Source organism: Podarcis bocagei (assembly GCF_964188305.1).
Source record: "Podarcis bocagei genome assembly, chromosome: 5".
Lineage (NCBI taxonomy): Eukaryota > Metazoa > Chordata > Lepidosauria > Squamata > Lacertidae > Podarcis > Podarcis bocagei.
In genome coordinates this window covers 38,598,271-38,614,332 of record NC_138129.1, presented here as the reverse complement: position 1 = coordinate 38,614,332, position 16,062 = coordinate 38,598,271, and the positions used below count along the sequence as shown (strand labels likewise).

The 16,062-nt window shown below is 39.8% G+C and overlaps 1 protein-coding gene across 9 annotated transcripts in view; it reads right to left on the bottom strand.

The window, feature by feature from the left end:
• The window catches only part of KCND3 (potassium voltage-gated channel subfamily D member 3), a 280,666-nt gene that overhangs the window by 263,847 nt on the left and 757 nt on the right, over nt 1-16,062 (bottom strand). For 4 of the 9 annotated variants that reach the window (XM_081195186.1, XM_081195180.1, XM_081195188.1 and 1 more), the window contains exon 2: nt 2,426-3,538. In XM_081195186.1, coding sequence (XP_081051312.1) covers nt 2,426-3,538 — 1,113 coding nt within the window. Of the gene's footprint in view, nt 1-2,425; nt 3,593-15,420; nt 15,848-15,880; nt 15,996-16,062 lie in introns of those variants that run through there. The other 5 variants (XM_081195182.1, XM_081195184.1, XM_081195183.1 and 2 more) reach the window with 5 other exon arrangements.

The following is a 16,062-nucleotide window of genomic DNA, read 5'->3' as shown; positions in this document are numbered from 1 at the left end:
CTCTTAACCACTACACGACACTGGCTCTCAATTTGTAAATAATTTTTGATGTGTCCCATTTTGTTAGAAACATACAATAAGTAAAGTGGAGATTTATACACATTATCAAATTTCCCCATCATTTTACACCAGTGTCATAACAGATCCTTTTAAACACCACCCTCCTTCAAAACATCCTTTTATAACCATCACTTGAATTTATGTGTGTGTTGATCTTTTTTCTGTCCCGCTCCCATCCTAGCTGAATCATTTGGCTGCTTTTGACCTGTTATCACTAAAGAAGCTGAGAACTAGGTATTTTAGAGATGACTCAATGTCTAGATCATAATATGGTGACATTCCAACACTGATTGAAAACCACCGGTTAGAAGTTTACCATTCATTCAAATAGATCTCCTAAGCTTTATTAATGTTTTCATATGTTTCCAAGAGGACAGAAAATACCCAAGTTACAATTGCTCAGGTTTTTTTGAAAAACGAAGTACGTTTTAAAAGTTTTAACCTGTGGTAGCTTGCATGTTAATGCACAGTATGAAAGCCTTTCAAAGCAACAGCAACGCTATACTAAGTCTAGTGTTCAAGCATCATGAAAGCAATTGCTAAATGCTTAAAAATCAAAAGCCACATGAATTCCCAGGCAGAAGCACACTTGACTGAAAACTGTTTACATTTTTTAGTCTTGTATACAAGATTTTTATTTTGTTACATGTGGAGCTCATGGAAGGCTGGATAGCTTTAAATAGCTGGAAGAGAAGCAACAAATGGTTACTACAATCTCATATGGGGGATAGAGAAAATGTGTTTCTCTTAAGGTGCCCCCAGGTTTTAAGCAACTAAATCACCCACCTGAAATGTTAAAGTTGTTTTTGTTTTTAAAAGCTGTCAATTCACCAGGATTCCTGTGAAGTTTGGGAACAAGTAGAAATGTCCCAGGGGCTATGAATTCCCTATTGTTGACTAGATTTGCACCTGTCTGAGCTATTTAGACACATGAACCACAATACAACAGCAGGTTTATAACACACTTAAGCCCATCTATTTCCATGGGTTCAATGAGGTGCCTTTTTATAAGAAAAAAAAAGGTGCCAGTACTCACCATGAAAGTATTACAGTAAGTGCTACACTTTTAATATTGGGGGGAGGGAGGTGTCAGTACTACGTACCTTTGAGTACTGATTCAAGAAGCACTGATTCAATGCATAATTCTGTGTTGTGTTGTTAACATGATGTTATAATGGCCACAGATCTTCACTGACCCATGAGCTGTTGATGCAAACTGGGCCGTTTCCTGTTAATAATCCAGTTCTGTTCTCTAAAATCTTACCATATCTCAATACATTGTTTTCAATACCTATCTGGATTGAAACAGGGGTGAAGGAACAATCTAAATGTCTCAAGAGCCAAATTCACCATGCTTTCTTTTTCCTTTTTTTAAAAAGAACAGTTTAAAATGTTTCAAGCATACACTGTTCCTCAGAGGCATTTGTTAATGCATGAAAAATGTTAAGCATGGATCGCCAGGACTTTTGTTCATTGCTAACACTACATGTTTAGCATTTGTCTTCTCATACTCATCCCAAGCAGACATTCCTGTGCTTTTATATCTGCGCTCATAAGATGGGCAACGAACAAACGGAGTATGTTCTAAAGATCTGGAGAAGATCTAAAAGTCCTAGAAGGTCCGCTTGAGTTGACTGTAAGGATATAGCCTGAAAGATGGTTGTTGCTGCTGTTGAAGATTATGATTAACATTGTCATTTATTTATTTATTAAATTTGTATACTGCCATTCATCTGAAGAGTTCAGGCCGGATCATCAATACAATTGTAAGTACTGCTGTGCTTAAGCTGACATCTTTGAAAAAGAGCAGATGCTCAAACTATTTATCTGCTTGACTTTAATTCCATTTTTTAAAAAAAAGTTCATTGTACCATTCAGTTATTTCCCACTCCCCCCTTTTTTCACCTTCTGCCAGGGTCAGACCCTCTTCTTTCATTTCAATCCTTATTTGACTTTAATAACATTTAAACTCCTTTTGAAGGCAATGTGAAAAGCACCCAGATAATTTCAAAGAAAGAATGGATTCTTTAAACCACGCAAAAATGAAGATTCTTACAGATCCCTGCTCCTTATGCCAAAACTGGAAGCAAGATAGATTGCAAGTAATGCCAGAGTTAAAACAACAGCAACAACTAAGACCTCATTTTGAACAACAATATGGACCAGATGTCACTGCTGCAAAGCCATCATGACGTTCTGTACATATAAATGTTGGAGGTTGTGCACAAGACAGCATTGAAAGAAAAAGAAACAGACCTCAATAGCTGCTTAGGTCTATGTTTCAGAAAAGGAAACAAGCTTGGAACCTCATCCCACCAATCAGCTCATGTGACCTTTGGTCAGGAAAGAGAAGTGAAGCACTTACCCAAGAGTTGTCATGGTGACAATAGTGTACCAAAAAGAAGCTGGGATGCTGGTGAACTTGCTGGCTGAAGATCCTTTCTCTGCATAAAACATCACAGTAGCAAAGATGATGATTGCCATAGTGAGAGAAAATAGAAGAAAACCAAGCTCTGAGGCACAGCTCTTCAGTGTGTACCCCAGGATTCGCAAGCCTTGGGAATGACGGGAGAACTTGAAAATCCGGAACACCCTGAAAACCCTCAGAGTCACAAAGGCTCCACTGACATCTTCGTTGTCTGTCATCACCAAGCCAATGTAGTACGGCATGATAGCCACCACATCGATGATGCTCATGACACTCCTGATGAACCTGTAGCGACTGGGAGCCGCAAAGAGTCGCATAAGGTATTCAACTGTAAAAATCATAACGCAAGCTGTGTCCAAGCAGAAAAAAGCCATTTCGTACCTTTCTCCACATGGCAGTTCCTTATTGCCAGGGATTGTTCCACATGGTACAGTCTCCACCACATTGGTGATCACAGAGACAGCAATAAAGAAGCCGGTGACATAGTAAAAGACTAAGGCTAAGGTGCTGGTATGGGGGTTCTCAAAGGCTCGCCACATGGTCTGCCGGAAGCTCAGAGCTGGCATAGACTCTTGCTTATTTTCGGAGTCACTGTCATCCATCAACCGCTCAGCATTTTCCCGTTTCCTGTCTTTGTACTCTTCATAGCAGCAGTCCCCAATGATATCGGGTAGGATCCCATAAAAGGCAAGCTCCTCATCATAGGCTGAGATGCATTCATACCTTGGGTAGTGCAGTTTTCCAGTCCTGTAAAAATTTAAGATACACCTAAAGACATCAGGGTCCCGGTCGAAAAAGTATTCCTTTGTGTCTTCATTAAAGAAGAACTCTTTTTCTGTGCTGCCAAGCAGAGTGTCAGGGTACCTCTCCAAGGTAGTCCTCCAGGTCTGGAAGCGCCTACCACTCACATTAAGAATGATGAGCTCATCCTGTCGTTTGTTTTTATCCGTTGGGGCCAGTGGCATCGGACAGTTGGCAACTGGCATCCATCCTATGGCAGCTGCTCTGGCAAAGGGCAGCCATGCTGCTACACCCGCAGCCATGATGGATCTGATGGAAGAAGACAGCTCTTCTAAAAACTGCTTGACTTCAGTTCAATTCCATCTACAAATACAATTAAACAAAATTCAGAGTGAGTGGCCACTTTGCCTTTGATGCTATCTTTATAATGATTTAAGACAGTTGCCGCCAACGTGGTGCCCTTCAGATATTTTGGACAGCAACCCCCACCAGCCCCAGCCAGCATGGCCAGTGATAATGGATGATGGGAGTTTCCTCCAAAACATCTGCATTAGGTTGGGGAAACTTGGTTTAAGTCCTTCACTATTTCTTGGTTAGATGGGAGAGCAAAATGTTTTCGAACATACAAACTAGGTGAGACAGATTTTCAGTGGCAACCACTGTACATTAAGTCTACCTGATGACATCTTGAAAAAAGACTCCTGCTGCCTTCTTAAACATTCATAAGGAATTGGTCAGTCATATCCCATGGATAAGCAACCCTCTATCTCAAAAAGCATACTGCAATCACCTTAACTGGATCCCTGCCAATTTTCATTCATAGCCTATTTCCAATGGTAGAAAGATTGGAAACGGGTTTCTTAGGCAGCAAGACAGAAGTAGCCAGCTTTCTGCTGCTCCAGGGATTGGGCTCTCTGTGTTGATTCCACCCCTCCCTCCACCCCCAATAAAAATCCCTAACTGTGGTAGCCAAACATTACTGCTTAGAACAATGAATGTTTTAAAGCACTCATGATAATCAGCATGGAAAAAGTTATGGCATTATTACTGGTAGAATTTTTGAACAGCAAATTATTCCTCATTAAAAGCATTTAAAAGCAGCATCAACACACTAATTTAAATTTGCTTCCTCACAAACAAGCTTCAGATATCATTCCCAGGTGTAAACAATGGGTCCTGATTTAGAAACTCGGAAGTGCACCAAGACATTTCACAAAACATGTTCAGTATGTGGAAAAACAACTCCTAGTGGTTCGTATTCACATTTAGAAGTATGTGGGGTAGCCTATCCTCATGTGACCTGTGTGGTAGTACCCATCACATTGGCATATTCAGTCATCCATATGAATATGCTGTCCAGTAGAACATTCTCCCAACTTTGTAGGTTGCTCAGTTTCCCCAGTTCCTCTGGGAGTGACCTATATGTCAAGCAGACAAAAACCTGGCTGTGCTACTTTTGCCCAATGTAGTAAGATCCAGTTCAGCTTTGCATATGCAGAGCAGTTGTTCCACTAGCACAACTTTTTCATCATGCATGTAAAGTAATTTCTGGAGCAGATCATATATGATCATTCCAAATATAGCTGTCAGAAGGGTCTAAAAGTGCTAATTTATTTTACTGGACGACTCATCAGTAGAGTTATCTGTCACAACTGCAAGGACCAAGATTGATTTCTAATAATCACAGTAAGTGCAATGACAATGCTAATAAAATAGTAGGATATTGTGAGAACTCACTACCAGCAAGTGTTACTATCAGCTGAAAGGTTTATTGAAGTCATTACATATTCAGGGGCCACTTCATTATCCAGACAGTGGTCTAGTGGCTGCAGAAACTGATTCCCTCAGTAGAGAGACTGGCATTTGTTGGGCTAATGCTGAATCCTTAGGGATTAGAGAGGGCTATGTGCATACTCATGGTAGGCACTGTTTCCTCTGCCAAGAGAAAATGCACACCTCTCCCTAATCCCTGGGGATTCAGCACTAGCCCACCAGATGCCAGCTTGCCTACCGATTTGCTTACGGTAATAACAGGCATATTAATACTGCGTTACAGGCTACTGCATTGTGAATTTCTATTAGAGAAAGCACACATTACCAACAGGGAAAGTCAGGCATAAGCACCATTGAAATCAGTGTGACTCAAAAGCACAGTTATGTGCATATACTTTCAATGCGCTTCAAGTGTGTCTAGCTGGATTGCGCATAGCTTTTTAAGCCATGTATTAGGATAGCTGGACTATCTAAAAAGAATGAGCAGGGTTTTCAATTTTGCCTATTAATGCATTAACGATGAGCATAGTACTTTGTGAAAGTGGCTTGGAAAGATGTTGCATAGGGAGATAGATTATACAACGCAGCCTTTGACAATATTTCTTGGAGTTTTATGATAAAGAATCTTCATGGGATGGGGGTAGGTCAAGGTTTTGAGAATGGTATGGCTGCAATATACTCCGAACAAAAAGCTAAATTGATTGTAAATAATGTAGTGACGGAGGAACTTAAGATAGAAAAAGGAACACGACAGGGGTGCCCAATTTCCCCATTACTTTTTATTTCAGTCCTGGAGGTGTTGCTGAATATGATAAGGGAAGACCAGCAGGTCAAAGGAGTGCAGGTCGGAGCTAAACATTACAAGTTAAGAGCGTTTGCAGATGACCTAGTATTGACTTTGCAAGAGCCAAACACTAGTACGAAAAGGGTTTTAGAAATAATCCAACTGTTCGGCCAGGTGGCCGGATTTAAGTTGAATAAACAAAAAACCAAAGTCTTAGGAAAAAATTTAACAGATACAGAAAAGGAGAAGTTTCAAGAGGAGACAGGGTTGACACTGGTTAAGAAGGTGAAATACCTAGGGGTCTATTTGACATCTAAAAATGTGAATTTGTATAAAGACAATTACGAAAAATGTTGGTCAGAAATCAAAAAAGATCTAGAAATATGGTCAAATTTGAAATTGTCAATGTTAGGCCGAATTGCTGTGATTAAAATGAATGTATTGCCTAGAATGTTATTTTTGTTCCAGACCTTGCAGATTCTGGATAAGATGGAATGTTTTAAGAGGTGGCAGAAAGATATCTCGAAATTTGTCTGGCAGGGCAAAAAGCCCAGAATCAAATTTAAGATATTGACAGATGCTAAAGAAAGAGGGGGTTTTGCCCTGCCGGACTTGAAACTGTACTATGAGGCAGCAGCATTTTGCTGGCTGAAAGAATGGATGCTCCTCGAAAATACAGACATCTTAGATCTGGAAGGTTTCAATAATGCTTTCGGTTGGCATGCATATCTATGGTATGATAAAGTCAATAGTGCCTTTAAGAATCACATTGTTAGAAAAGCATTGTTTAATGTTTGGATAAGATACAAAGATCTGTTGGAAAACAAAACCCCTAGATGGGTCTCACCAGTGGAGGCCAAGGCAGTGAAGAAACTCAATATGGAGGTCGGATGGCCGAAGTATTGGGAAATCTTGGAACAAGATGGAGATAAGTTCAAATTGCAAAGTTATGAGAAACTGAAGCACAAGGTACAAAATTGGTTTCAATACCATCAAATAATGGAATTTTTCAAACAGGACAGGAAAATTGGCTTCCAGATGGAAAAATCAAAATTAGAAACCGAATTGTTAGAACCCAGTACTAAGAATTTATCTAGAATGTATAACTTGTTGCTGAAATGGAATACACAGGATGAAACAGTCAAATCAGCTATGATTAAGTGGGCACAGGATGTCGGTCACAACATCATGTCAGATGACTGGGAATGGTTATGGAACACCGGTATCAAATTTACGGCGTGTAATGCCTTAAAGGAAAATATTATGAAAATGGTATACAGGTGGTACATGACCCCAGTCAAACTGGCAAAAATTTATCATCTGCCCGATAACAAATGTTGGAAATGTAAAGAGACTGAAGGTACCTTCTATCACCTTTGGTGGACATGCCCGAAGATTAAGGCTTTCTGGGAAATGATCTATAATGAAATGAAAAAGGTACTTAAATGTACTTTTCCTAAAAAACCAGAGGCCTTTCTCTTGGGCATTGTCGGCCAATTGGTGCCAAAGAGGGACAGAACTTTTTTTATGTACGCTACAACAGCAGCAAGAATACTCATCGCAAAATATTGGAAGACACAAGATCTACCCACCTTGGAAGAATGGCAGATGAAAGTGATGGACTATATGACATTGGCCGAGATGACAGGCAGAATCCGTGACCAAGGAAAAGAGACGGCGGAAGAGGAATGGAGAAAATTCAAAAGTTATCTTAAGGACTATTATAAACTTAATGAATGTTAGAGTGTTGTGGTTTTCAGGAACAAAGGGATACAGTGATATAAGGTCAGAATATAGAGATGACTAAGATGACAGAGGTTGGAAAGTAATAATTGGGAGTTGCTATAAAATTATGGACATTGGGATGCAGAAAGGGGGGGTATGGGGAAGTCCCAGAAAAGAGGTTTATGAAAATATGTTATGAAATTATACGTGTATGTTTGTCTTTTTAAGTGTTTGTTTGTTTACTAAAATTCTGTAAAACTAATAAAAATTTATTAAAAAAAAATAGATTATACAACGCAAACATGTGCATGTTTTCTCATAAATAAGGCCCCTTGATTTCAAGGGGACTTGCATGCAAGGCTTTTTGGGTCATATTTATGCATATTTACTCAGAGGTAAGCACAGGAAGGATCTCACCTTTGCAGTATAATGACAACAAAGCATCATTAGAGATACATTTATACCTGCCTGCATAATAACCAGCTGTAGTGTTGCTTCATACAAACACTGGATTTTTAATTGGTTAATTACTAGCATAGCTGGCTATATGCCATTAATAAAAAGCAAAAGTGTGATCAGTATAAACACTGGATTTTTAATTGGTTAATTACTAGTATAGCTGGCTATATACCATTAATAAAAAGCAAAAGTGTGATCAGGATATGCAGCAATCAAATTTATTTTATTTTATTGTAAAACTACATGCAAATTATCTGATTAACAAATTATTCCAGCTAGATATCAGGATGTAAAATGGAAGAACCTCACAAATTCAGAGGATTTTGTCTCTCCATTCACAGCTACCAGATTATTTTCCTAGAAAGAAGGAAGATTCCTATATTTAATTTGATAAATTTTCTCCTTTGGCTTCAATCTACTTTAAAGAAGAGAAACTTACACTAATTATAGTAGACCAGCAGCTAAGCACCTCATTGCTCATTTTCTGGCAATGTTTTTATATGTATAATTTCTCCACTGGCAACTGCCTTTTTTCTTGGTTACCTCAGTACGTCAGAATGGTACAGCATATTAGATATTAGACCACTGTAGTAGGCTAGACTGGGTTCTTGAAAGAATGGAAATGTTTAAATTTCCGAAAACAGCCATTCTGAGAATGTTGTGTATGTTGTGTACAGATGAGTCTTTCTTGATCTTGTGTGAACAAAGTGCACATTATATCAAAGTACAACTCTTCAAAAAAGCCAATGAGGGTCTTTCTAACCAAAAACACCAAATAATAAAGTACATTGATGACAATACCCACCTACCAGCATGCCTAGGATAAAAATTAATTTTCTAAATCCAAAGAACTAGCTGTTAAAGGGAAGAAAAATGTACTTCACACTGTTGGTGAACATCCTGATTGCACACTGATTTATGCCATAGTAAGGGTTTGGGTATAAATGACATTATAAAATCTGCAGCCAAACCCTTTGCTTTCTTTACCTTTCTCTTCCTTTGCATTTACGCTCAGATCTCCAGTGTTTATTTTCAATTATTTAAGTATTTGAATGTCATTTTCCCACCTCACAAACTGCCATAGAAACAGCTGTTTAAAACTTTTAAAATAAGGACAAAACATAAAGAGAAGGTGGGAAGAGGCCAGCCAACAGGCAGAACCAGTAAAATGGACGTTATCATACAAGCCGATGAAATTAACAGTCAAATTCTATCAAATGGCAGATGATTTTTTTTTTAAAAAAACCACCACCCCAAAAACCAGAAGATTACAAAGGAAACCATTAAAAGACTTGCTGAATAAACTAGCTTCAAGGATTAGTGTTCTGCTTTCCTATATAAGTGAATGGCCACCATTCATTCTTACAAAGAAATAAAATGCTGAATTTGAGCACAGCCCCCACCCCCCAGTGCAGGGAAAGAGTCATACTGCACCCTTTCAGAGGATTCAGAATACAAATCTGCTTTCCCCATATATCCTGCCAATCATAATGATGGGCATTTTGCTAGCTAGTATCCAAAGTTCACTACTGGAACTATCCTACAGTGATCCAGGACCTGGTATCTTTTTGCCTGGATTGCGACAGTATGTTGTACGTGCGGCTACCTTTCAAAGCAGCCTGAAAACTGCAAAGTAACTGGGACTGGTTGTTAGGAACATATCATACCAGTACTTTCGAATCTTCTCCAACATGCAGTCCATTTTTAGGTCCAGGTCAAAGAGCTGGCCTTTAATGCCTTTCATTGCTTGGGACCTTGGCATATGAAGAATCACCTCTGTACATGACTATATCCAACCTTAAGATTATGTTCTGACTGCCCATGCCATATCTGAATGATAGTTCAGTGTTTCAACATTCTTGGTTTTGAAGTTCTGTGGAACGGGGGGAATCAACTCAAACCCATACTAATCAGGGGTGAGGCAGACAATATGTAATATGAATCATAATACAACAACCACCTGGAAGACTGAGGAATCAGAGTTACAGTGTGCACATTCAGGGTAACTTTCTAGATTTTGAGAATGTACCCCACCTGAATCCACACACCCAGTTTTGAGGGGTGGGGAAAGTTAATACATAAACACATCATGGTATCTCCCTTGAAAGCTGTCAGAGTGAGACTGATATGTCCAATCAGAGAACATAATGTTTATTTATTTCATAAAAGTTATACACCACTTGATTGTAAAAACTCAAAGCAGTTTATAAAAGAAGAACAGGCTCCACCCAGTGTCCATTTTCAAGAGGGGCAGGGGTAATTGATGCCTTACAAACAATAAAAATGCACAGGATAAATTCCTAAGAGAGATGATGTCAGAATTTTCAGATTTGCTTGGTAGTACACAGTGTCCCCGGGTGGCACTGTGGGTTAAACCACAGAGCCTAGGAATTGCCAATCAGAAGGTCAGTGGTTAGAATCCCCGTGGCGGGGTGAGCTCCCGTTGCTCAGTTCCTACTCCTGCCAACCTAGCAGTTCGAAAGCACATCAAAGTGCAAGTAGATAAATAGATACCACTCTGGCGGAAGGTAAACGGCATTTCCGTGCACTGCTCTGGTTCGCCAGAAGCAGCTTTGTCATGCTGGCCACATGACCGGAAGCTGTACGCCAGCTCCCTCGGCCAATAAAGCGAGATGAGCGCCGCAACCCCAGAGTCGGTCACGACTGGACCTAATGGTCAAGGGTCCCTTTACCTTTACCTTACACAGTGTCCCCACCACTACCACCATCCTGTTCAAGAGGCTAGCTTTAACACAGCTGCAAGTTGGTTGATAATATTCCGGCCTTTTGTTCACTGACAGAACAAAGTCATAAATAGATCCCAGTAAGTCAGTGCTGAAAGCAGCTTGCAATACTTTTGATGCCGGTCACAGCTTTTCCATTTGCCTGGGCCTTTTACCGTAGCCCTACTTAGTTGCTGCCTTTTAATATTGTTTTATGATTGTACTTTATTGCTTTTATTGTATTTTATGGCCGTATGGCCATTTTTGGTTACCTTTATTGTTCACCACCCTTTGACGAAGTGCAGTTTATCAATACCTTAATGAATAAATGAAATGAAATAAACAGAAAGGTACAGAATACCATTATGTTGCTCTAGAAGGCGGTTCCACTTACTGAGCTGAGAGTACAAGTAAACCCTGATGAGAGCTCTGGCAAAACATACAATTCACTTTAATCCCTGCAAGAAGTAGCATCTATGGACACAGAACAGGACTCAGAAGTCATATATTTCTGAACCTAGGGCAGATTCCCTGATTTAATATGAGACAAATTTCAATGGGAAACTCCAAGAAATAATCAAACCTTAATTTAAGTCAATTCCTAGGTTCATAGTATTAGACTCAATGTCATTTCAGTATATTGGTCTATAATGGGCATGTCTATGAATAAAGCAGGAGCTGGTGAAGCAAGTACTTCATACACAGTTCTCCCCTGCTGATGGACAGATACTGAAGGTAGAACAGAATGTAAAACTTCCAACATTCTTCCACAACCAAAAATGAAAAGAAGAGAGAGTAGGAGATATGTTACCAACGAAGAATTTTGTGATGCCCACAGGCTTGAGATTCTGCAAAACGTACTGGGTTGTATCCCATAGTGCCCTTTGCCCTGATGGAATGCACTTCAATCCCTCCCAAAAAAATTGCTCCAGGGGGTTGGGGAGACCCTTTGGATCAAAGAGCCTCATCAGTGCAAGGGAGACCACTGGCTACAATCCGCTGTTACTGGTTGACATTTTGTTCCCTGGCGGCAGTTTCTTCCTACGAGCAAAGAAATGTTACATTGAGACTTACATCAGAAGATGGTATGAGGGTATAATTATTGGAACCAGTTAAAGAAACTGAGCATAGAACCATCACATGATCTGCTACTTTCCCATGACATCAATGAAAGCCAATTATTAAAAAAAGTGTGATTTCCTATAAGTTACCCTCTTGATACATGGCCACTTATTTTTAGTAGCTTTGCAGAAGATTCTGATAACATTCAGGGATTGCATCAAACTACTCGGGGCTCACATGGCTAAGCAATTTTAATGGGAAAAGTAATATGAAACACAGGCTGCTCAACAGAGACTTTTAGAGAATACTGGATGGGCATGGAACAATGCTGGATTTATGTGGTAATTGTGTGACTGAAACGGAGTTCTTCTCAAAATTCCTTAGAGGCATCAGAATCTACAATTGCGTAATGTAGATCTTTGTTATAAATTCCAGCACTGTGTGCATGGCCACTCCACAATGTTGCCAAAGGCACTCCTAATGTGTCCCATAAAGCATTACTTAAGACACTAATAGATAATAAATGGGTTACACATTTTAAAACCACTTTTTAAAAAAAGGAAAGAAAAAGAGCCTTCTGGTTCTGTATGCTTACTCTGAAACTGTAAACTCTAGCTATCTGCACAAGAAATTAGAACATTTGAGTGAATTGGAAACATTATGTTGACATGTCATCACTTTGAGCACAATACCATGTATCCTTATTCAAAAGTAAGTCCTGCTGCATTCAATGGCACTTACTACCATTCCAAGAACATATGCATAGGACAGCAACCGTATTTATCAATTCCAGGAAGTGGAGACAATTTTCTGATCATGTATGGGCTATTGGCTCAGGCTCCAACATATAAGTTACATTTCAGAAGTCAATAACTGTTGTTGTTGTTGTTGTTGTTGTTGTTGTTGTTGTTGTTGTTGTTGTTACAGGGTGGTATAATTCAGTTGCTTCCAGTAATTTTGGGGAGTATATTTTAGGATATCATTGATACTATGTGGAAGGGCCATAGCTCAGTGGTAGAGCATGTGCTTTAGATGCAGAAGGTCCCAGGTTCAATTCCTGACACCTCCAGGAAACCTTGAAGAGCTGCTGCCAGTCAGTGCAAGCAGTTAGCTAGCTAGACCAATGGTCTGAGCCAGTACAAGGCATCTTCTTATGTTCCTAACAATGAATTATTTCAGAGTGGGATAAAGACAGAACTGAAAAGGTAGCATGCAAAAGCATAAAATATATAATTGGTATGGAACATTGATCTATGCACGTGTATCACTCATTACTCGGTAGTTTGCAGATGAAGGACTGTGAATGACTGCTGTTGAAAAGTTATATGCTTGAAGTAAAGTGAGAGCAGAAGAAAAGTCCTGTCGGTGGTGTTTGATCTGTAATGGCTGTTTCACACATACAAGTCATTATGTGACACTGCAGTTAGTGACCCTTCAACATATAGGTATACATTCACCCTTAGTTCCATTGACAGAACTTACTTCCAAGGGGATGCAAAAACTATGTATTTGTATTGCCAACAAATACTAATAAGGAAGCAAAGTTAATTAATTAATCAAATCCAACTGTTGATCTTGATCTTTCCTAGACTCCACCCCCTCCCCACCCCCCCAAAATTAAAAGCTTGAGAGGAAAGACTGCACACAGTATATTATGTAGCTAATTTAGCAGCAACAGGTTAATGTGTGGAAAGGTATAGAAAGACCTCTCTTCACATACAGAAACACAAATGCATATAGCATTTACAATAAGAGCATTGTGGGCCATGCAGAATCCATTTAGGAGCAAAGTGCATTCTGCAAAAGTGCCCCCCCCACACACCACACACTGTTGAAGACAATAGTTCACTTGTTACCATTTCAATTAAACATATACAAACATGAATTGTAAACTCCACACTGGGGCAATACCTTTATTAGACCAACCAAGACGTCACAAAATAGTGGCAAACTTTTGAGTTCGCCAGAACTCTTTATCAGGTGAGATATTACACAAAGTGGGCGTGTGATCGGATTACGGGATGACGACAAAACTCACAAAAGAACAGCAAAAAATTCCTCATCCCCTTGTCCCCTCTTTTGTGTAAGACATTTCCTGAGGAAGAGTTCTAGACAACCCCCTTCTCACAATTTGGTAACTTTTTAAATGGTTCTAATAAAGCATTGCCTAAATGTGGATTTTGAAGTGTTCAACCCCCCTCTTGAACCAACTGTTGTTTTTTAGACTTTTTTTTTATTCTAAAAAGCTAAGCATATTACACACCAGACAGAGATGTCTTGACAGTATCTTTTACTTGGCAGTCTACTGATGGTATTTCGACTAGAGGAGATTGTGTGCATGGTATGACCCTTTAGACTGAAACCAAATGTCAACAGACTGTGGAAGCAAACAGACTGTGTTTTCTCTAGGTAAGTGCCATGCCCCCCAAAGGGTGCAAAGAAAATGGTAATCCAAGGCTTTTCTGCTCTCTCAAAAAGATCTGCTCTTTCCAGCCACTCCAGCCATCCTTCCACATGTAGAAATAAAGCTTGTTTGAGCTACGTCTTGCTTTATTGACAATAATTTTATTTTCACTTTGAAAATTCAAATCCACACTCCTTTCTGGGATCAACAGTGCACTGGAGAAAAACTTTATAGAATCACATATTTATTCCTGTTCATTCAGGGAGAAAAGGAAATAAATGATGGACTTTCATCTCATTAACTTCTGACACCATATCAATATTTCTGGGTGTCACTGATCATCCCTAGTTAGACTTGTTTTAAGAAACTTATATTATCTGTAGAAGGAGATAAAGGTAACTTCAAAGAGCAGGGAAGGCTGACAAACAGAATAATGTGAGTTTCATGGAATTATAAGAGCAGGGAGAAAAGCTGGTATTCTGAATACTAGTGTTTCCTTTTTAAAAAGTCCTTTTTATGTGGGTCAGGTTCCAGTTTCAATGATCTTTTCATTTAAAATGCAAACTATGCTCAGATGAGATTTCTACACCCTCTCTCAATTAGATCTCCTCCTCCACCTTCTCCCATGGTAGATAATAAAACTTCTTGCAAAAGATTTCCTCTCTCTTTTCTCTAGCAAATGTACTCAGTGAAAGCAAATCATAGAGCAACAGGATAGAGACATGCAAACTTCATTAATCCAGCCTCCCCCCCCCCAGCACCATGCATAAAGCCAAATTAGCCAGAACTTACCTTGATTTTTTTTTAATCACCCACACAATAGATGGAAAACCACACATACAAAATGATCATGGAACAAATGAAGACCAGTCCTTTGGGCTAAATGTGAATCACCTTCCCTAAGTCGGAGCTCTCCACATGCAGTTTGGAGGAATCAGGCAATACCAGCAGAGGGAAAGTAGAGAAAGAGGTGACTAAACTGCTTATCTTGTTATTGCTGAGCCTGGTAAGCTCCTGGGTTGACAAGATGCACTTGCAACCGTTCACCTTTAAGTCCAGCTTGGAGTTTTGCTCTTGCCTGATCAGTCCTATCCAAGCACTCAAACTTTTCCCTCATTTGCTGGTGAAGAATGGGGGACCAGAATGTCTGTCTTGGAAGGTAGCTAGGAAAGCAAGGTTCTGAAGGGAGAGACTGTGTACACTGAGAGAGAGACACCAATACATGAAGTTATTCATCTGCATGCATGGCTTGACAAGTTACCTGTTGGAGGCTCTCCACTTAGATAAGCAGGCACCCTTTCTCAGCTACGTCTTGCAGCCAAAGTTGCTGATGCCCATTTTTTTCTTCCTTTCTAAAATAAAGCTCTTGCCTTCAGCTCCTATGCAACTCTATGATTTCTGGTTCTCATCCCTTCAGTTTTCCATGTATGCACATCCCTCCCAACAAACACGTTGAAATTCTATACTCAATTACCTGTGAGTAACTCCCATTGAACTCAAAGGGGGTTACTCCTGAGTACCCACGTATAGGATTGCCCTGCGCTTTTACTTCATCCCGTTTTGGGTCAAGTCCGATTTTGCATTTTGCCTTCCCACCTTTGCATAAATCTCCAAATCCGAGCGCTCTTGCCTTTCGGAGTTAAATGAAGCCTCAAGGAAGTGACTGATGGGCTACAGCGGGGCTTAGTGACTTCGGTAAAGCAATACAAATGCATACATACATGGAATACAGGCGCTCAGCTGCTTTCCCCGGCGTGCGTCATCTCATTCGGAGATTCAGATTATACTTAAACTGTGTGTGTGTGTGTGTGTGTGTGTGTGTGTGTGTGTGTGTGTGTAGGAGTTCAGCGGAATGAGCTGATCTGTGCTTTGGAAGCAAAAGGAGAGAGAGAGGGGGGACAAA